The sequence below is a fragment of the Hippopotamus amphibius genome, chromosome 2, assembly GCF_030028045.1.
Source record: "Hippopotamus amphibius kiboko isolate mHipAmp2 chromosome 2, mHipAmp2.hap2, whole genome shotgun sequence".
NCBI classification, from domain to species: Eukaryota; Metazoa; Chordata; class Mammalia; order Artiodactyla; family Hippopotamidae; genus Hippopotamus; species Hippopotamus amphibius.
The window spans coordinates 215,494,035-215,516,084 of record NC_080187.1 but is presented as its reverse complement, the minus strand read 5'-3'; the positions used below and the strand labels follow the sequence as shown (position 1 = coordinate 215,516,084).

General features: G+C 39.7%; 1 protein-coding gene across 5 annotated transcripts in view; it reads left to right on the top strand.

Annotated features, from left to right (window-relative positions):
- The window catches only part of PTPN9 (protein tyrosine phosphatase non-receptor type 9), a 76,459-nt gene that overhangs the window by 28,344 nt on the left and 26,065 nt on the right, over positions 1 to 22,050 (top strand). For 4 of the 5 annotated variants that reach the window (XM_057723415.1, XM_057723416.1, XM_057723414.1 and 1 more), the window contains exons 2-5: positions 4,989 to 5,132; positions 7,817 to 7,906; positions 8,596 to 8,720; positions 13,025 to 13,130. In XM_057723415.1, the coding sequence (XP_057579398.1) occupies positions 4,989 to 5,132; positions 7,817 to 7,906; positions 8,596 to 8,720; positions 13,025 to 13,130 (465 nt within the window). Of the gene's footprint in view, positions 1 to 3,698; positions 3,809 to 4,988; positions 5,133 to 7,816; positions 7,907 to 8,595; positions 8,721 to 13,024; positions 13,131 to 22,050 lie in introns of those variants that run through there. The other variant, XM_057723417.1, reaches the window with a different exon arrangement.

Below are 22,050 nucleotides of genomic sequence, written 5' to 3'. Positions count from 1 at the left end.
TTTTCCATCTTAGTTTTTGACAACTTTTGGATAGCTACATGTTACATTGTGTGTTACCATTGTTTCACCAATTGATATTTTGTGATTTGTACTGTTTTGTTATTGTTAATTATCCTTACTGATAAAAATGTTCACAGATCCAGGCTTTATTTTTTGGGAATGGAATTGCAGGGTCAAAGAATATGCACTTTTTTATAGTCTTTTAATGATTGCTTGAGTGGTTTTGCTGAACTTTCACCAACACTAGGTAGTAGCATTGCGGGGGGGGGAACTTTGGCTGGTTTTGGTTATATTTCCATGATTACTAATGAGGTTGAATATTTTCTGTAACTTTATTGGCCAGTTGAGTTTCTTTGAGGAATTGCTTATCCATCCTTTACATGTTATTAAGTATTCATTCAAGTATTTCTAGATTTTTACTGAGTGCCAAGCACTGTTGTAAACCTCAGATATAAGGCAATTAAAAAATAGTAATAAAAGGAAAAAAGAAAGCAAACACCGGCTCTTTTAAAGTCACATTTTAAGAAAAGACAGACTTTTCCTGATAAAATGAAATTATTTGAGATTAACCAGTAAATATTAATTCAAAGAGACTAGTTTTATTTTCATGTTTGGTGCAATAACAGAGGGCTAAAGGAAGGATCCTAGTTTTTAGTTTGAAAATTTAGTAAACGTCACCTTGCTGCATTATAGCAAGCTAGTGTATTTTTAGCTCAGATTCTGTTTCCTGGCAGATTGATATGGACTAAAGGGATTAATAGACATAACAAGACAATTCACAATGAAGAAAAGGTGGGAAACAGGCATAAAAGGAAGGTAATTTACTAATACATCTGTCACTGAAATTAACAGGGAAATGGCATATTTGCTGAAATATGGAGGTAACCTCACATTTGGTAAAAGGCAGACACTGAGTCTTATATTGAATCACTTTCCTTATTTAGGTATGCAGTGCAGGGTGACTGCATTTTTTGCATGGTGTTTGTCCTGCACAAAATTGTTCCTGTATTATGATGAGAAATACTTTCAAGTCAGTTTGATGCTATTAGAAAGGACTTGTGCTCAGGATGGCAGTGTTAATCTCCAGAGCTGCCTGTGTAGGGATACAAGCATTCAGAGATGGGAGCAAGGGTATAAATACTTGTGGACCTGACTTTTCCTGTGTTGCCACAGAGCCCTGAAGGAGGATAAGTTGCTCCTTTAGAGACTTTTGTATTACAGTTGAACACTTATTGGAGGTTTCTAATTTAAATTTATACTTTTGGGTAAAATGGTTTAGAGAGATTGAATTGCTACAGGCTAAGGAGAAACAACAGAGGTCACATGATTTTGAGGAGCTCTATCTCTGTTGAGAGAAGTTTTAGTGTGAAATGACTGGAGTAAAGAAGAAAAGGGCATGAGCGTCCATCCAGAGGCCACCCGCCAAGCGCCAGGCTCTGTGGCGTGCGCCCCATCCGCTGTCTTGTTCAAGCCTACCCTTCCATGAGGACACGGAGGCTCGGAGAGGTTCAGTGGCTTGCCCACATATCACACAGGAGTGGGTGAGAGGATGGGTTCTTTCTGACTCCCAAGCCCACTAGACTACTAGACTCATTTCTTGGTGGTTAGGTGGCTGACACCCCAGGACTTTGTTTCAAGAGTAGGTCTGGGTCTCCACTCTTTGCCACAGTGTCTTGGGATACAGGATTTTAGGTACTAACTGTGTAACCAAGTGTCCCAGCACAATTTTCTGGACCTTTTGGGTGGCTAGCGCCTTGCCTAGAGCTTATCTGAAAATTGTAGCTGCTCTTCAGCACTTAATATAACATGAAGACAGTGTTGTTGGTTTTATTCTATACCATGTATCAACACCAGTAGATAGTGTCCAGGATGTAATCTGCTTACATGACAGATTTCTCAGCCATTTTAATAGCGGTTCTCTGATTTCTTTATCCTCCTGGCCAGTGTCAAGAAACTTGTTTTTATCAATTTAAACATGATTGTGGGAGAAGTATATAATTACAGTAAACTTTGTACGCTGAAACAGATCTTACCCATAGCTAACAAGCTGGTTGAGGAGGGTTGTAAGTGGTAATGTTAGTTTTTTCTGTACATCAGTTCAGACCTTTTCTCAAAGGAAGACCAAAGCTGTTTGAACTGTGACCACTCCTTAGCTGTCAGGTGTTAACAGCTTGTGGTTACTCATAAGCCTAGATAAATTCAAACCATTGACCTTGATCTGAAGTATTTTGTAAGCTGTGACTCACCTTTTGGCTCATTCTTTCTTTCACCAGGAAATACACTGAATATTAATTTCAGGAATTTCAGTGATCCCTTCTGAAGAATGTATTGCTTATTAAAATACCTGGGGCTTATTTTTCTGGTAACAAACAGAACCACAAATTAGTTTATACTTAGTGGTTGCACCAAATCCTTGTGTAAACAGAGGGAGGGATTTGATTAACTGTTTAGAGAGAGACTTGTTGAAGATGAGACTATCCTTTCTACCATCTATAATAGGTTCATCTCTTTTACCAGAGGAATGGGGTTGTAGGAGAGTGAACCTGAGGCTGAACATAGCAGGTGGTATATGTGTGCATTTGTATCTGTAAATATCACATCACTGTTTATAGTACACTGGGCTCTCTTCATGCAAGACCTAGTCAGGCCAAATCTGGAGGAATTGTTCCCGTGCTTAAAGCCAAGAATAACATCCTGACCAGCAAGGGACAGAGGTCAGCTCAAGGCAGCAGCTCTTGGGAGCTACAGGACATTAAGAACCTTGAAGGAACTGAGTTTAATAAGAAGGAAGCCAATATGTACCTTGAAGGAAGTGTGTGAAACCTGTGTGTCTCTTATTGGGGTATGGCTTATTTATGAGAAATGAAAAATCATCTTAACAGTTGGAGTTTGTATCACCTCCTGTTCGTTTAACTCTATTTCCCCCTCCTACCTACATATTGATTTGTCTGTTTATTGTTTTTATTAGAAAAAGGGGAAAAATTTGTTCTGGTGTTTTATTCTACAGGCAGCTTCAGAGACGCCCAGGAGAGGGCTGGCTTTAAAACATGATATGTTAATTAAACAAATAGCCTTTACAAAATCTCCTGGGACCTTCCGGACTTGCTGAAGTTTTGTTTCTGGGATCTTTCTGTGCTGGCTTCTCTTCTTTTCCCTTCCGTCTTTCCTCATTCTGATGCTGGCCACTCACCCCACAGAGGCAACTCCAACTGTTTTCTGGTGGAGCATTCTAAGTTTGTCCTGTTGTCTTCTCTGGGACTGATTTCTCTGGTCTGACTTCAGTTGGTTCTGGGCCAAAGTGATCGTCTGAAAGCTTTTCTTCATAGCTTTTATTTCTTGGCTCTCTTTATGCACTTTGCCTGATTAGTTTTGCTGGTTTTCTCCTTTGCCAGTTAATGTGTGGTATATTGTCTCAGTTGGAGGGTTCTAAAGCTCAGGTGCAGACGCAGGCCTCTTAGATTGTGCCCCAGTTTGTAAAGTGCCTTTATCCTTTCCTAGAAATTGGGGGAATGAATCAGGTGCTCTGTTATGAGGTATTGCTGACTCTTCTGGGACTCTAGTTTGCTAGTTGTTTAAACACGTAGTAGCAGTTTGTATTGTATTTGCAAGGTAAGACTTGTTGCCAAGACTGTGAATTAGCTCATTGCTGTTACCCTTTCTCCCTTGTGGTTTTTTTTTTTTGGCTGCACCATGGGCGTGCAGGACTTCCCTGACCAGGAATCGAACCCATGCCCCCTGCAGTGGAAGCGTGGAGTCTTAACCACTGGACCACAGGGAAAGTCCTCTCCCCTGTTTTTGAGTTGAAAAAGTAAGAGACCATGGTCGCGTAGTAAGTTGGTCTTACAGCTCTTGAAACAAACCTCGTTTTTTGTATTCTTTATACATGGTACAAATATTAACAAATAGTTAAATACACAAGAGTTTAATAAATACATCTTACCTGTGGGGTTGATTGGTTGCTCAATTAAATTTCAGAATTCTCATGAAGTTGATCACATTTTGAATCAATATGTGAGAAAAGTTTCTGATTGGAAGGGACCAAATAGCCATGCTGAAAATGTTTAGCAATTTAGAAAATGCATGCAAAAAAAATCCTGATGTAAGTCCTATTCTAAAATGAAGAAACAGAAGGGTGGTTTGGCCAGAGCAGAGACTAGTTAATACGTAAGGAGAAGTAGGATGAGAGAGGATAAAAGAACGTGGGTTAATCAAGAGATAGGAACAATTATGGAAATAGGCATCTTGTCAGCTTGGGATTAAACAGTGAAAATGAAAATTCCCACTCCTCCCCCAATAGTAGGTTCTCCACCCTCACACCACTCCCCAAAACCACTATCCAGAAGAGCTGTAATGACCCTCTGGGCACTAGTGTCCAGTTTTGGGGGCTGCCATATGAAGCACGAAGGGGTCCTGCGGGGTCAGTCAGTGCAGAGAGCAGTTGGTCTTTAGATTTGTTAAATTCTTCCTAACCATTTCGCTGCTCTCAGCAGCATTGCTAATTCCAAAACCAAAACCATTTTCTGATTGTTTTACGGTGTGTGACTGGCTCATGGGACCAAAACAGCAGCTGCAATTGCTATACTACACTGTATATTATGCAATAACCCTTCAGAGGACCCATTCACTTTCTTTTTAGCCTTAAAAAAAACAACAAAAAACAAACTCTGCTGTTTTGTTTTGTTTTGCTTTGGGGCCAGTAATTTGCATCTTATTTGGGAGCCTTGATCTCTCCCTCATTATTTGCTCATGTATCCCTGTGCTAAGCCCTGCTCTTTGAACCTGGGTCTGGCTTCTGGCCTCATTGAGTTGTATGAATTTTAACAATTTCTGCTTTTAGATCTGTTTCCAACTTTTGTTTTTCCCTGCTCCCTCTAGTAAACTTTGGATTCAAACTTGCTTTGGGAAAGTATATTTTTTTCTTGCTTATTTCTTTTTCTTCTGTAAATATATTCTCTAATAACTGTTTCTTTATTTTCTTTGTTAAACAGGCCACCAAGCAGTTTCTTGAAGAGATTAACAAGTGGACAGTTCAGTACAACGTTTCCCCCCTCTCTTGGAATGTGGCTGTCAAGTTCCTCATGGCCCGGAAGTTTGATGTGCTCCGTGCCATAGAGCTATTTCACTCCTACAGAGTACGTAGCTCAGGGTTGGACCTGTCATGTGGCATCTGGGCTGTCTGTGTTGCTTTTGTCTCTGCCGTGGTCTACAGATACAGTGTTTCTCCCCACTCCCACTGGAAAAAAAAAGTGGATTAGTATCCAGGAGCCCTGCCTTGGAGTGAGAAAATACTTCTGAAGATATTCAGAATCTTCCTAAATAAATTAAAAAAAAAAAAAGGAAAGGGGGATAAGAAACACTAGGATTACTTTCATAGTTTAAGATGAAAGCTCACTTATATGCATTTTGTGGGTCATCTTGTTCAATATTCATTCATTTATTCAACAGATTATTTATTGTATGTCGACTATGTTCCAGGTGCAGAGATTACTATTTAGAAAGAGAGAGTAAACAAACAATTATAGAAATGTTATGATGGGACCACTGGGTTCTGTGGAAAGTGCATTGAATTAGTAGGGTCAAGGAAGCTTTCCTGAAGGCAATGACTTCTAAATTAAGAAGCATAGAAGAATGAGTAGTAATGAGACAGCAGGGGAGTATGGCGGAGCAAACAGCAAGTTCAGATGCCTAATGGCAAGAAAGAAATTGAGCTGAGCAGAAATGCTGAGCAGGAATGGGGGCATGGCAAGAGATTGAGCAGCAGAGATAAACAAGGCCAGATCAGAGAGTATCTGCTTTTTCTTGAGGGAAGAGAAATTCATTGAAGGTATAAACAACAGAACGCCTTGATCAGATTTGCTTTCTGGAAAGATTTTTTTCACTGCACTTTAGAGGATGCATCAGAAGGGCTATACTGGGCTTCCTAGGTGGCGCAGTGGTTGAGAATCTGCCTGCCAATGCAGGGGACACGGGTGCGATCCCTGCTCCAGGAAGATCCCACATGCTGCGGAGCAACTAAGCCCATGCGCCGCAACTATTGAGCCTGTGCTTTAGAGCCTGTGAGCCACAACTGTTGAGCCCATGTGCTGCAGTTACTAAAGCCCACACGCCTAGAGCCCATGCTCCACAACAAGAGAAGGCACGGCATTGAGGAGCCCGCGCACCACAACGAAGGGTAGCCCCCACTCACTGTGACTAAAGAAAGCCCGCACACAGCAACAAAGACCCAACACAGCCAATAAAATCAATTAATTAATTAATTGATTGATTTAAAAAAAAGGAGGGCTATACTGGAAACAGACCAATTAGAAGGCTGTTGTACTTACTAGGCAAGAGAAGATTGTGATGTCATTAAACATAGTGTCAGGGGAGTTAGAGAAAAAGTGGGCAGGTTCTAGAAGTAAAATTGATAGGACAGGATTGCTTAAACTGGTATGTGAGGAAAGGGTAGTGGAGGAGTCCAGGTCTCTGACTTGAATGGCATGGTGGTAGATGGTGGTGGCATTCACTAATTAAGAGACATTGAATGGGTACAGGTATTTGGAGAGAGTAGGTCATGCATGCAGTTTGGCCATGTTAAGGTTGAAGTTCCAATGGGGTATCCAGGTAGACGTGTCCTCTAAGCAGTTGGGATATGCGTCTGGGGTTTGGAAAAGAAGGCTGGACTGGAAGTAGAGATTTCAGTGACCAAAGTAGAATATTGGAGGTGAATATTGGAGCCATGAGAATGGGTGAGGGTCATCCTAGGAGAGTGTGAGGAATGGGGAGATGTGTAGGGCATTTCAGACTTTTTACTTTCTTTGGTCCAGTATTGTTTTTTAAAGTTAAATTTGAGTGCTTTAGGCAAGGCATGCACTCTCCTGTGATTCCAGCACTCATACTATCTTCACTTGCTGCCTTGTCTATGAAGGCATTTGAATTTGATTTTAGGGATGAATTGGGGAAGAATATAAACACAGACCTAGTTTGTTTTATTCACCAGAGTTTAGTACTTAGCTCAGTGCCTGGCACATAATAGTTGCTCTACAAATACTGGCAGAATGAATGAATGAGTCAGCGAGTGAAAGGAGTGAACAAATGAATGAAAAGAAGCCCACAAGAGACTTAGAAGTAGTTGAAGAAATAGAAAAACCAAGAGACTTTTTTTTTTTTTTTAATCAAAAATAGAGAATGTCTCAGGAAAAAGCAACTGTGGATGGTCAACCTTGTCATGTAAAAGGAGGACTGAAGATGCCCACTGGCTTCAGTGACTGGAAGGTCTTGGTCATTGGAGCAGGGGCTCTGGGTAGTATAGTTAGACTGGGAGGAAAGGAGAATGCAGTAGAGTAAGTGTGAGGGGACTGAGGATGAGCTTAAAGAATGGCTGTGAAGAGGAATTAAAATGAGGTCATGGCAGCTGTAGTTGGAGAGGGTCTTGAGGGGAGGGATGGCTCCTATTTAAGACAGGAGAGGTCTAAGCCTGGAGGATATGTTAGGATATCTGCTTCCAGATAGGGAAGGCATATTTTAATATCAGTGCTGCTGCATGTTTAAGAACTTTGGCCTTGCACTCTAATGATTGATATATATTGGTTGGTCTTCAGGGGTTAGGATTCTCACTGATTCAAATGAAAGATCCTAAGCCCTAAGGGGCGGATAAGGTGGCACTGGACAAGAATTCTGATGACACTCAGTTGGCCTAGAGGGGGGTTACAAAGGAATTCATGATTCAGTAAGCTGATTTCTAAAATCCTTTATCTCTGAGATTTGGTGGTTACATAAAGCTGTCATGGGTATACAGTATTTTCATATTAATTCATCTTGCTTGTTTTATTATTAGGAAACACGAAGGAAGGAGGGCATTGTGAAGCTGAAACCTCACGAGGAACCTCTCCGTTCTGAGATCCTTAGTGGAAAATTCACCATCTTAGTGAGTATTAACAAACCCGTCTTGTAGTATCTTATTTCCTTTTGTAGCTATTGTTCTCTTTGGACTTTATTCCTAGGTATCTTATCCTGAATCTAGAGAGTCTCAACAGTGGAGAGCAGATGTGAAGTTTGGCATAAAATTATTCTAGTAATAATTGAAATAATTGAAATTTAGGAAAGTTTCTTCATTGGTCCATTAAGGTTAGTCAAGCCCTTTGTGACGGGTATACAATGTGTCAGAGGCCCATCCTTCCTTATTTAATGAAAGCTCTCTCCACTTAGAGACCACAACCTTTCTGCTGAATGTCCAATGGTACTTTTAAGGCAGAGCATGGAAGCCATGATCATGTTCTTTGGATTTCTCCTGTTGCTTATTTCTTTGCTATCCTGCCTGGGAAATGAGCTAGGCAGCCAGTGTAGACCATTGTTTAATTTCTCTGTAATTGAAGAGTTAAGAGAATGTGTTTTTTTCCTACCACAGGAATATGATCTGGGGGGTGCTGAGAATCAGGCATGGGGTGATTGATAAAAAGCTTTCTTGCTTTTCTGGAGCAATTGATGCAAGTCAGAGAAGTATTATCAGCATCTATGCTCTTCATAACAAACCTTTGTCCAGGATATAAGAAGGCTTAGTGATTCCTGTGATTTTTCTATTTGATTTCTAAATACTTCTTGTTTTGTTTGCTCTAGAATGTTCGGGACCCAACAGGAGCCTCCATTGCCCTTTTCACTGCCAGATTACATCATCCCCACAAGTCAGTCCAACATGTGGTACTTCAGGCTCTGTTTTACTTGTTAGACAGAGCTGTGGACAGGTGAGCGTGGAAATTACCTTTTGGGTGTTCGACATCTAGATGGAAAAGTGACAGTGTTTGGTTTGATTAAACTCAGCAGTGTGTTCACTGTGCTCTTAGGATGTGCCCCAGGCACTGCCATGAATAGAAAACATTCCATGTCCTTAGGGCTTGGCATGTTTCCAGGTACTATTAAGATGATCGGTATTCTGCATCTTGGCCTGATTGGCTATATTTCAAGGTAATAGAAACTGAGAAAGCTAATTAACTAGCAATTCTTAGTGTATTGAGAATTAGATATTGAAAGAGAGTGAAGGTGAGATGACCTGTGCTGGTTCTTTCTGATCATTCTCCTCTGATGTTGAAAACCCTCTGAGGCCTCAGCTTCTTTGTCTGTAAAATAAGAATAATGCTGAGGATTTTGAGAATCAGCATTTAGGAGGGAGGAGTCCAAGAGTATAAGTTAAGCAAAATCATCTTTATAAATTGGTGCATAAGCCAAAAGAACCAGCTCAGGTGATGTTTCCCTCCCTGCTGTTAGGTAAATAGTATTATCACTGTGCTATAGATAAACTGAAGCCCCAAGAAGTTTTGTGGCTCTTTTACAGTCATCACATATTGATCCAGCTAGGTCTAACATTCTGGTTTCTTCACTCTTGGTCAGAGCTATTTGTACCCTACAATGTTATCTCTTTTACTTCCTTTTTCCCCTGGTGCTTGCCATTTACAGTTTGTTATTGCTCTCCATGTCATTGGCTGGTCCTCTGGGTTAGAAGTGATATATCGAGGGCTGAGACCGGAGACAGTGGGAGACAGTTCTGCACTTTAGTCATACTTCTGGGCTTAGAGGATGGGAATAGCCAAAGGATTGTCTGAGGTAGGGTTCTCTGTCTAGTTCACTTGTTACTACCTTGTTAATGTTACTTTCATATACTTAGCTTTTGCTGGTGGTATTCAGTGGGAGATATATCCAAACCACACACACAGCATTATTCTGAAAGAGAAGTTACTAAGGAGAGAGGACCAACGGTCAGCAGCCAGCCAGAAGTGTGAAATTTCTCAGTTCTTCTTTCTTATGATTGGTCTTCAGGCATAATTTCTAGAATATAGTTCCCTTTGAAATGTTTCTTTAGCTTAGGGGAATGAATGGAAGATTCTTTTACCAGAAAATTTAGCATTGGTTTCCTCTTTGGTCAGCTTAGAGAATTGGAGCCCTCGTGTAGGCATGACAGTGGCTAAAGCTTGCTTTTTCCAGTGTGAGTATTGAATCCCGTAGGAGTACTGCACAGGTAAATGTAATTAAAGCTTTGTTCTCATGATATGTATCCCTTTCTTAAAAACCCTCAGTGACTTCTCATTATTCAGAGGGTGCATGTAAGATAAATAAATGCGAAACCTTTTTTTTCCAAATGAAATATTTTCACTAGTGAGTAGAAATTCTTGTTTTCCTTTGTTACCTTGAACCAGAATGGAAGAGGAGGAAACCTTTCCTCTTCACTAAATCTTCCCCTTTCTTTAAGGCCCAACTTCTGTGGCTGGCTCCCTCACCACTCCAACTTGTCATAAAATTCTTTTTACTCTGACTTTTAATAGCAGCTATTACTAATGCCAATCATTTTGTATATAATTATACATGGCCTTATGATGTCATTTATCTTATACTAATATTTTATCTACCACTAGATGATAAGCTCCGGGAGGGCAGTGAACCTTCTTTTCAGCATTTTATGATGGAAAATTCCCAAATCTCCATGGTGGAGATGAATTGGTGTCATCAGCTTTCACATGCCTATCATTCATTCATTCATCTTCTTCAAAATGATCTGTAACCAGTCTTGTTTCATTGATAGCGCCTCACCCACCCCTTTACCCTCAATTATTTTGAAATGAATGTCAGGGACTGCAGTAATCTTGGTGTTCCCAGTAACATCCTAGCTCAGGAATCAAACTCAATAGGATAGGGAAGCAATTATTCTTAGTAGGAAACTAGTACTATTCTTGTAAACCTCATATTCTGTACCCAGGAGAGTGAAAATGTTATTGCATTTGTATTTATTTCATGTGCCTTCAAAGGATGAGCAATTTCGGGTCTAGGAATACGGAACCTGCGTCATTATGCACTGTAGCTCCTTTTTATTAAATTCCATTTCCTCTGGCACTGACTTCTCCTTGTTTCAGTCCCCTACCACGGGCTGGAGTTGTGAGGGGGAAACCTGTAATTCTTTGAGTTTGGCCCCTGTTGAACATGTGGAGAAAAGGGAAGTCTCTAGATCTTGATAGTCTACTCAGTGACCGTGCCATTCATCTTACAGCATCTTTGATCTTGGTGAATCAGTCTCTCTGGGGTCATGAAAAAAGGAGACAAGATTTAGCACTCACTTTAACATGTTAGGGGCCATTTGAAATTAAGTCTGCTGGAGAAACTTGTGTCTACTTCAGAGTTTTTTGAAATGCTGCTTCATGGGTGGGTGCTTCTGCCTTACTCTGTTGTAAGGAGGAAGTTAATGAAGGCTTCCAGGAGGTGATGCAAAAAAAAAAAAAAAAGGTACAGAATAACACTGAGACCTCTGATTTCAGGAATGTGTTTTGTGTCAAAAAGTTTTCTCAGTTGTAAATAAATGTGAAAACTGTTGCTATCATCTGTGGATAGTCCAATCAAATAATTTATTCCTAGCAACCATTTAGGTGTACAGATCAGAAGCAGGTAAGTATTGGGCTTGGTGGAAGAGTGCAACTTTGAGAAATCTTTAGGAATTAAGGAGGTTGGACTGAGTGATACTTTTATCTTCACATATTCCTAACCTCAATCTGGGAGTAGGCTCATCACCTCTTAATCTACTTTTTAAAATGCCTTCCAAAGACCACTTATGGGTTTATTAAAGTCATAAGAGATGAATACACCATCATTGAGCTTAGAATTTTGCATTACAGTTTTCCATGGGCCTAAAGTATTTTCTTAGTGACAGGCTTGTAGCCCACTGAATTACAAATCCATGACCATTTATTAGTATCTATTTGCAAGGACTGTGCTGGGGGACTGTTGAGGGTAGTGAAGTGAACAAAACATGTTTTTGCCCTCTAGGAGAGAATCAGATGGGTATGCAAAGTTGGAGTACATTAAGAGCCACAAGAAAAATCCACAGAAAGATTTATGGAGCTTCAAGGGGGTGAAGTATGGTAGTACATTTGGTGACAATTATCAGGGACACCTTCATGGAAGGGGAAACTTTTGAGTAGAACGTAGAATGGTATAGAATTTGGATAGGAAGATTCAGAGATATAGGAGAAAACGGTTCAAATTTTGATAACCTAGATGCTCTGGAACATTCTCAGCCTATGAGTTCGGTATTTGATGAATCTGAATAAATATGCATCAATAAGTATAATTCCAATTCCAATATGTGGGGTTTTTCCTCCATACCACCAAGCAATTCTCCCCCATGAATTGGGTGTTCAATTCAATTCAATTCAATTCTGACAGTATATTCCTGGAGACAGCCTCATATCACACAGGTTAAGGGTTCAGTCCTAAAAGACTGTCCTCTGCCCCCTTCAGACTCCATTGGCAAGTCCGGGTTGTTACCTCTGCTTTTGACCATAGATCAAAGGTTCCAGTGCCTCCTCCTTGGGTTCAGTTAATTTACTAGAGCAGTGTACAGAACTCAGATGTTGTATTACTTAATGGATTACCAATTCATTGTAAGAGTGTGTAACTCAGGAACAGCCAGATGGAAGAGATGCATAGAGGTCAAGGTATGGGGAAAGGGGCATGGAGCTTCCATGCCCTCTCTGAGAGGGCTACAGTCCCTGCTCCTGCATGTGTTCATCAACCTGGAAATTCTCTGTATCTCATTCTTTTGGCATTTTATGGAGGCTTCATTCATTGCAAGGCATGATTGATTAAATCATTGGCCGTTGGTGACTGAGCTCAGTCTCCAGCCCTGCTCCCTTTCCTGGGTGTGGAGGGGTGGGACTGGAAGTTCCAACCCTTTCTAATCACGTAGTTGGTTCCTCTGGCTACCAGCCCCTATCCTTAGATGACCTAAGGGCATTCCAAAAGTCACCTCATTAATATAGCAGTGGATGCCTTCCTTGCTCTCCTAGGAAATTCTAAGTTTTAGGAACTCTGCCAGGAAACAGGGTCAAAGACCGAATTTATATTTCTAATTATAAATTCTTTTTGCAAGTCCAATGTTCAGGAAAGCAGTTATTTCAGTCCCAGACGTGTCCCACACTCTCTGTATCTTTGTTCTGCCTCATCCATCTTATTACTTTTTTTTTTTCCATCTTATTACTTATAAATGTTTTTAATGGTTGGTTTACAGCTTTGAAACTCAGAGGAATGGACTGGTGTTTATCTATGACATGTGCGGTTCTAATTATGCCAACTTTGAGCTGGATCTTGGCAAGAAAGTCCTAAACTTGCTGAAGGTAAGGCTGTGAGATGGCCCTCTCAACTTTCCTTCAATGGTTAGGGTAATTTTTTCTATTCTTTGTGAGATTTAGGAATGATGTAAACTTCAGACCTTATGTTCAGTTTAAAGGTCACCTGTAAATTATGACCAGTATCTGCTTCCTCAGAACAAGAAACAGTCTTAAAAGTAAAGTGAGAGGAATTAAAATAAAGTGCACAGGAACACACTGAGTCAAAAAGGTGGGATGTCTCTTTTTGGGAGTTTTGTAGAATAAGAATTAATGAAGGCTAGGTATGACCATTGTCTATGAAAAATGTCACCTAGCCGGTGACTTTCAAACTTTGTCTCAATCTAGTCAAAAATATGTTTTACATTGCAAAAATACACACAGGTATATGTACACTATACATGTAAAGTTTTATACATAGATAGGTTCTTAAACTCTTATCTCAAACTCTTAGGTCCAGAGCTATTATTTAATATTTTGAACTTGAAAAGATAATATGGTGTGTATGTCACTCTAGTATCAAATATTTGTGCATTGAAATGTATTATTCATAATCAGTGGAAAATAACAAAGATTATAAAGAGCCTGTGGGATTTCAGGTCAGATTTTACCGTCCCATGAATTTTTGCACGATACTTATGAAAGAACCTAGTGGTTTTCAGAGCTGTTTAGATTTCAGAATCCAAGGATACAGGTGTATATGTGTATACATATTTATAAAACAAAATAAAAACATTTCACAAAACAAGCTTTACTCTTTCTCTGAACAATATTTTGATTATTCTATTCTATATCATATTTTTAAAATATTAGTCACGACCTGCTAAATTGATTTCAGGACCTACTGAGTGACAACCTGCAGTTGGAAAAACATTATCTAGGGGTCTTTGTAATCCTGTTTTGTTTTTTTTTTGGCCACGCTGTGCAGCACGTGGGAGCTTAGTTCCCCCACCAGGGATCAAACTCACGCCGCCTGCATTGGGAACGTGGAGTCTTAGCCACTGGACCTGCAGGGAAGTCCAGTAGGAGTCTGTGTAGTCTTTGTTCCAGGACCTCACTTGGAAGTACTGTGGAACTACGCATTTAGAAGTGTTTATTTACTATTACAGCTTTACAACAGAAACTATATAAAGAATATTAAACTGCATGTTGTTTTCTAGGACTTACATTTTTCACTTGTCATTATATTACTGAAATTCTTATTGTGGCTTTTAGCTGTGATTCATTCCTTTTTATTGATAGTTGAAGGATTTATATCTTTTAATTTCTCATCCATTGATGAATATACCAGTTTACTTATCCGCTTCTATTGATGGCTCTTTGGGTTGTTTTCTGATTTTTGCTATTATGAGCAGTGCTGCTATGAACATTCGTATGCATGTCTTCTGGTATGTGTGTGCAAGAATATTTCTAGGGCAGTGTTTTTCAGACATTTCATTATTGCCTCACTAAGGAGCCTTTTTTAGACTCCCCCCATCCCAAATTGTTCTTCTTCATATGAAATTTTAATACCACAGATATAAGGTGCGTATCTTAATGTACTGAATGTATTAATGTATGTATCTTGACATACGGAATGTGTGTCTATGTTTTATGCATAAAAAGAGTGTGTACATTTGTGTTGTTTTTCCCATTCCCCACTCTCCTCAGAACTAACGTCACCCCCTTAGGGATGATAGCACCCACATTGAAAATCATGCCCTAAGGGAATTCCCTGGTGATCCAGTGGTTCCACTGCTGGGGGCCTGGGTTCCTGCAACCTGTGCAGCGAGGCCAAAAAAAAGAGAAAGAAAATGCATGCTCTAGAGTATACATCTAGGAGTATAAGTCTGGGTCATAAGGACTGGGAAGATGCAATTTTTAAAAAAATATTTCTTTATTTATTTGGTTGCGCAGGGTCTTAGTTGTGGCAGGTGGGCTCCTTAGTTGTGGCATGCAAACTCTAGTTGCAGCATGCATGTGGGATCTAGTTCCCTGACCAGGAATTGAACCCAGGCCCCCTGTATTGGGAGCACAGAGTCTTAACCACTGTGCCACCTGGGAAGTCCCTGGGAAGATTCAATTTTATAAGATACTGTTTAATTGTTTTCCAAAGTTGTTGTACTGCCCTGTGTAAAATTTCCATATCCTCTCCAATACATGATAATGTCACACATTAATTTTTCCCAATCAAGTCGATATAAAATGGTATCTTGTTGTATGATTTACATCTCTCTTATTGAGACTAAGTATCTCTTCATATATTCATTGGCCATATATGTTTTCTTCTTTTACAAAATGCCTATTTATGGCTTTTACCCATTTTCCTATCATCCATTTGTGTAGTTTTATACTAATCTATTTGTGTGTGTGTATACATATACACATATATAAACTGTCTCAGTTTATAGCTTGGTTTTTCACTTTTTATAAAGTCTTTTTTTAAAATTTATTTATTTATTTATTTATTTATTTTATTGGCTGTGTTGGGTCTTTTTTGCTGTGCACGGGCTTTCTTTTTAGTTGTGGTGGGTGGGGGCTACTTTTCGTTGTGGTGCACAGGCTCCTCATTGCCGTGGCTTCTTTTGTTGTGGAGCACGGGCTCTAGGCGCGTGGGCTTCAGTAGTTGCAGCACATGGGCTCAATAGATGTGGCTCACGGGCTCTAAAGCACAGGCTCAGTAGTTGTGGTGCACGGGCTTAGTTGCTCCGCAGCATGTGGGATCTTCCTGGAGCAGGGCTTGAACCCGTGTCCCCTGCATTGGCAGGCGGATTCTCAACCACTGTGCCACCTAGGAAGCCCTATAAAGTCCTTTTCACTAAAAGAAGTTCTTAGTTTTAATATGGTTAAATGTGTCTGTATTTTATTTTCTGTTTAATATATTTTGCATTGTAAATCTTCCCCTATTCCAAAGTCAGAAAAGTATATTATTTTATTTTATTTATTTTATTTTATTTCTCTACCACTGAGTCTACCATGTGTATTAATTTTTTATTTTTTTTAAATAAATAAATAAATTATTTATTTATTTATTTATTTATTTATTGGCTGCGTTGGGTCTTCGTTGCTGCTTCCTCTAGTTGTGGTGAGTGGGATCTATTCTTCGTTGCAGTGCACAGGCTTCTCATTGCGGTGGCTTCTCTTGTTGTGGAGCACAGGCTCTAGGTGCAACAGGCTTCAGTAGTTGTGGCATGTGGGCTCAATAGTTGTGGCTCGTGGGCTCTAGAGCGCAGGCTCTAGTTGCAGTGCACGGGCTTAGTTGCTCCGCAGCATGTGGAATCTTCCCAGACCGGGGATGGAATCCGTGTCCCCTGCATTGACAGGCAGATTCTTAACCACTGCTCCACCAGGGAAGCCCTAATTGATTTTTTTATCGTGATAAAATATACATAATGAGATTTACCATTTTAACCATTTTAAGCATACAATTCAGTAGCATTCAGTACATTCACAGTGAAACTCATTGCCACTATTCATTTTCAAAACTATTCATCTTCCCAGACAGAAACTGCCCATTAAACAGTGTATCCCCACCCTGCCCCACAGTCCCTGGTAACCTCTTTTCTACTTCTGTCTCTATGAATTTGCCTGTTCTAGGTCCTCATATAAGTGGAATCATGCAATATTTGTCCTTTGTGTCTTTTATTTCACTTAGCATAATATTTTTAAGATTCATCCATATTGCAGCATGTATCAGAATTTCATCCTTTTTTAAGGCTGAACAGTATTTTGTTGTATGTATATACCACATGTTAATCCATTCATCTGTGGATGAACAGTTGGGTTGTTTCCACTTTGGGCTACTGTGAATAACGCTGCTGTGAACATTGGTGTCGCAGCACCTGTTTCAGTCCTTGCTTTTGTTTTTTTTGTGTATATGCCTAGAAGTGGAATTGTTGGGTCATATGGTAATTCTACATTTAACTTTTTGAGAAGCTCTTTTCTTTTAAAAGTTTAAAATTTTGTTTTTGTCATTTAAGACCTTAATCCATCTGGAGTTGATTTTTTTCCCCCACACATTTTTAAAAAAATTATTTATTTATTTATTCTTGGCTGCATTGGGTCTTCGTTGATGTGTGCAGGCTTTCTCTAGTTGCAGTGAGCAGGGACTACTCTTCGTTGTGGTGCATGGGCCTCTCATTGCAGTGACTTCTCTTGTTTCGGAGCATGGGCTCTAGGCACTCAGGCTTCAGTAGTTGCAGCACTCAGGCTCAGTAGCTATGGTACACGGGCTTAGTTGCTCTGAGGCATGTGGGATCTTCCTGGACCAGGGATCATACCTGTGTCCCCTGCATTGGCAGGTGGATTTGTCACCACTGTGCTACCAGGGAAGTCCCTGGAGTTGATTTTTGAGTACGGTGTGAGATGTAGGAATCTGACTTTTTTTTTTCTAGGATAGCTTTTTTTTTTTTTCTTCCAGTTTTGCCTACTAAATAGTTCCTCCTTTCTGCAACATAGGCTTTCTATTTGTCAGTTATTACTGTCACAATAACCTAATAAGTTAATATATCATAGGCAATCTAACCATCTTTGAGATTATTTTCAGGTTTAAATAGTACTGTCATGATCACTTTAGCTTTTTCTTTTAAATTATTTTAAGAAGATATTTCTAAGACTTGGATCATTTGGCTAAAGATTATGAATATTCTTATATTTCTCTTACACATCACTAGGTTACCCTCCACAAAAGTAGAAAAAAATTTACATTATAAAATACGAGTGTCTATTTCCTTCAACAATTCCAGTAGTGCATTACATAATTTTTCTCTTTTTTTGAATTTAGAAGTTCTAAAATAATAACTTCCTTTTGTTGTTGTTGTTGTTTGAACTCCTTTAAATAATAACATTGTATCTTTTTTTGAGTGTTCTTTTTCTGTTTATGTGTCCTCCTTTATTTGGTTGAAAATAATGAGACTATAGATGTTTTGTTGTTTTGCTATATAAATTCAAAGAGAATGAAACAAAAGTTTGGCTGCTTTAAAACCAGTGTCATGGGGCTTTCCTGGTGGCACAGTGGTTGAGAATGCGCCTGCCAATGCAGGGGCACGGGTTCGATCCCTGGTCCGGGAGGATCCCACATGCTGTGGAGCACCTAAGCCCGTGTGCCACAGCTGTTGAGCCCACATGCCACAACTACTGAAACCCTCATGCCTAGAGCCTGTGCTCTGCAACAAGAGAAGCCACTGCAATGAGAAGCCCGAGCACTGCATCAAAGAGTAGCCCCTGCTCGCTACAGCTAGAGAAGGCCTGAGCACGCAGCAACAAAGACCCAGTGCAGCCAATAAGTACATAAATACATAAATAAATCCATCCATCCATCCATCCGTGTCATGTTCTCCTTAGTGACTTGTTGCTCTGTCATTAGGAACAGATACAATTTTAAATATAGTCCCCTACATTCTCATTCTTGTGAAAGTTGTAAATTGAAGTTTATCTTTAAGGCACAGTCTCACACTTCAGATTTCCATGTATTTTTTAATTTTTTTTAATTAAAAAAATTTTTTTTTAAATTTTTAACTTTTTGGCTGTGGTTTGCGGGATCTTAGTTCCCTGACCAGGGATTGAACTTGTGCCCCCTGCAGTGGAAGCACAGTAGGAGTAATTCTGGTTTTAAATTTTAGTTGTCATCATGTGGATTCTTAACCATTTTATTATTGTTTTAGATGAACCATTTAAACCAGACAAGGTGGAATTTACCTTTGCTAGACAATGTGGAATTTATTAGCACAAAGGATAAATCTTTATTTTTCTGAGTATGAAATACGTGGCTGAAATACATTGTTTACAGAGAATTCATTAATGCAGACACTTATAAAGTAATATTTACTAGCACTTACTGAATTTTTTGTTTGTTTTTGGCTGCATTGGGTTTTTGTTATTGCACATGGGCTTTTCTGTAGTTGTGGCGAGCGGGAGCTACTCTTTGTTGCAGTGCGTGGGCTTCTCAGGGCGGTGGCTTCTCTTGCTGTGGAGCATGGGCTCTAGGCACTCGAGCATCAGTAGTTGCAGCACCCAGGCTCAGTAGTTGTGGCACATGGGCTAGTTGTGGCAGACCAGTATTGGTCTGTGGCCCCGGGAGTTGGGGACCCCTGGCCTAGAGAATTTAAGAACTTGCTGAAGGTAATACAGCTAATAAGTGACAGAGCTAAGATATTAGTTATAATCCCACCCCTTGAAGGTTATCAGTATAAAGAACTTGGGAGGTGGGACCTAATGAAACTTAAAAGCTTTTGCACAGCAAAGGAAACTATAAGCAAGACGAAAAGACAACCCTCAGAATGGGAGAAAATATTTGCAAATGAATTAATGGAAAAAAGATTAATCTCCAAAATACATAAACAGTTCATGCAGATCAATATCAAAAATACAAACAACCCAATCAAAAAATGGGCAGAAGACCTAAATAGGCATTTCTCCAAAGAAGACATACAGATGGCCAAGAGGCACATGAAAAGCTGCTCAACATCGCTAATTATCAGAGAAATGCAAATCAAAACTACAATGAGGTATCACCTCACACCGGTTAGAATGGGCATCATCAGAAAATCTACAAACAGTGAATGCTGGAGAGGGTGTGGGGAAAAGGGAAGCCTCTTATACTGTTGGTGGGAATGTAAATTGATACAGCCGCTATGGAGAACAGTGTGGAGGTTCCTTGAAAAACTAAAAATAGAATTACGATATGACCCAGCAATCCCACTACTTAGAGAAAACCATAATTCAAAAAGACACATGCACCCTAATGTTCATTGGAGCACTATTTGCAATAGCCAGGTCGTGGAAACAACCTAAATGTCCATCAACAGATGAATGGATAAAGTGGATGTAGTACATATATACAATTGAATATTACTCAGCCATAAAAAGGAACGAAACTGGAACATTTCTAGAGACTTGGATGGAACTAGAGACTGTCATACAGAGTGAAATAAGTGGGAAAGAGAAAAACAAATATTGTATATTAACGTATATATGCGGAATCTAGAAAAATGATACAGATCAACCGCTTTGCAAGGCAAAAATAGAGACACAGATGTAGAGAATAAACATATGGACACCCAGTGGGTAAAGGGGGGGTGAGGGGGATTGGGGGCGGGGTTTGGGTGTGGGATGAATTGGGAGATTGGGATTGCCATATATACATTACTAATAAGAAAAAGAAAATTGTACACTTTAAGTATATGCATTTTATTGTATGTCAATTATAACTCAATAAAAGTTCTTAAAAAAAAAAACTTGGGAGGGACTTCCCTGGTGGTCTAGTAGTTAAAACTGCTGGGCTTCCCTGGTAGTGCAGTTGTTAAGAATCCTCCAGCCAATGCAGGGGACATGGGTTCAGTCCCTGGGCTGGAAAGATCCCACATGCTGTGGAGCAGCTAAGCCTGTGTGCCACAACTACTGAGCCTGTGCTCTAGAGCCTGTGAACCACAACTATTGAGCCCACGTGCCACAACTACTGAAGCCCACATGCTTAGAGCCCATGCTCTGCAACAAGAGAAGCCACTGCAAAGAGAAGCCTGTGCACCACAATGAAGAGTAGCCTCCACTCACTGCAACTAGAGAAAGCAGCAACGAAGACCCAACACAGCCAGTAAATAAATAAGTAAATAAATAAATTTATTAAAAAAACAAAACAAACAAACAAAGCTCCATGCTTCCACTGCAGGGGCCATGGGTTCCATCTGTGGTCCAAGAACTAAGATCTCACATGCTCGCTGGTGCAACCAAGAGAAAAAACACAAACAAAGAAATTGGGGTATGTATGTCCAGGCTTTTAAAATGTGTGTGTATGTATGTGTGTATGTATGTGTACATACACACAGGATGAGGATAATTTATTTTTTTTTCTTTACAAATACAGAGTTGTACTATGTCCAGTAGTTGTAACTTGCCTTTTTTTTTTTTTTTACTTAACAGTGTATCTTTGTCCTGTTTCTGTCAATACATACAGCTCTTAGCTCGTTTTTTCCCCCTCACTTTTTTTAATGGCTACACAGTATTCCTATTGATATACCAAGCAGAGAAACTAAAGTTCATTCCGTTTTTTTGTGTTGTTATAAAGGCTTTAATGAACATCAGTTTACATACATTTATTGTGTATTTGGCAGATTACTTTCTCAGGATAAGTTGCTATATGCAGTTTTTTTGTTTTGTTTTTTTCTTGGCTGCTTCCGGTCTTAGTTGTGGCACACTGGATCTTCCACTGCGGTGTACAGGATCTTTGCTGCTGCACATGGGCTTCTCTCTAGTTGTGGCCTGTGGGTTTTCTCTTCTCTAGTTGTGGCATGTGGGCTCCAGGGCACGTGGGCTCTGTAGTTTGCAGCATGAGGGTTTGGTAGTTGTGGTACGTGGGCTTAGTTGCCCCATGGCATGTGGGATCTTAGTTCCCCGACCAGGGATTGAACCCATGTCCCCTGCATTGCAGGACGAATTCGTTACCACTGGACTGCCGAGGAAGTCCCTGTAAGCAGATTTTTTTAGGGTCAAAATGTAGGCACATTTAAAAATTTGATAAATGTTGCCAAATAGTCCTCTAAAAACTTATTACACTCCCTACCCATTTTTCTACTGAAGTGTTTGTCTCATTGATTTATGACTTGTTGTTAAGAATATTGAGTATTATTAAGTATGTGTTACCAGCATTTATTCAGTTTATAATTTGTTCAACTAAATGGTGTCTTTTGTGATACTCCAATGTTTTCTTAATTTTGCGTTACAGTTTTCATATACTAGGTTGCATATAGCATATTTAATAATGTATTATATATGGTACATAATATTATGGACAAAACAATTTGTTTTCAAATAGATGTCCTGGCAGCATTTGTTAACTAATACATTTTTTCCCCTACTCATTTGGGATAACACCTTTATCTTATACTAAATTTCTGTATGGTAAGTGTATCTATTTCTGGACTCCCTTTTCTGTTGATCTAGTCATCTAGACCAA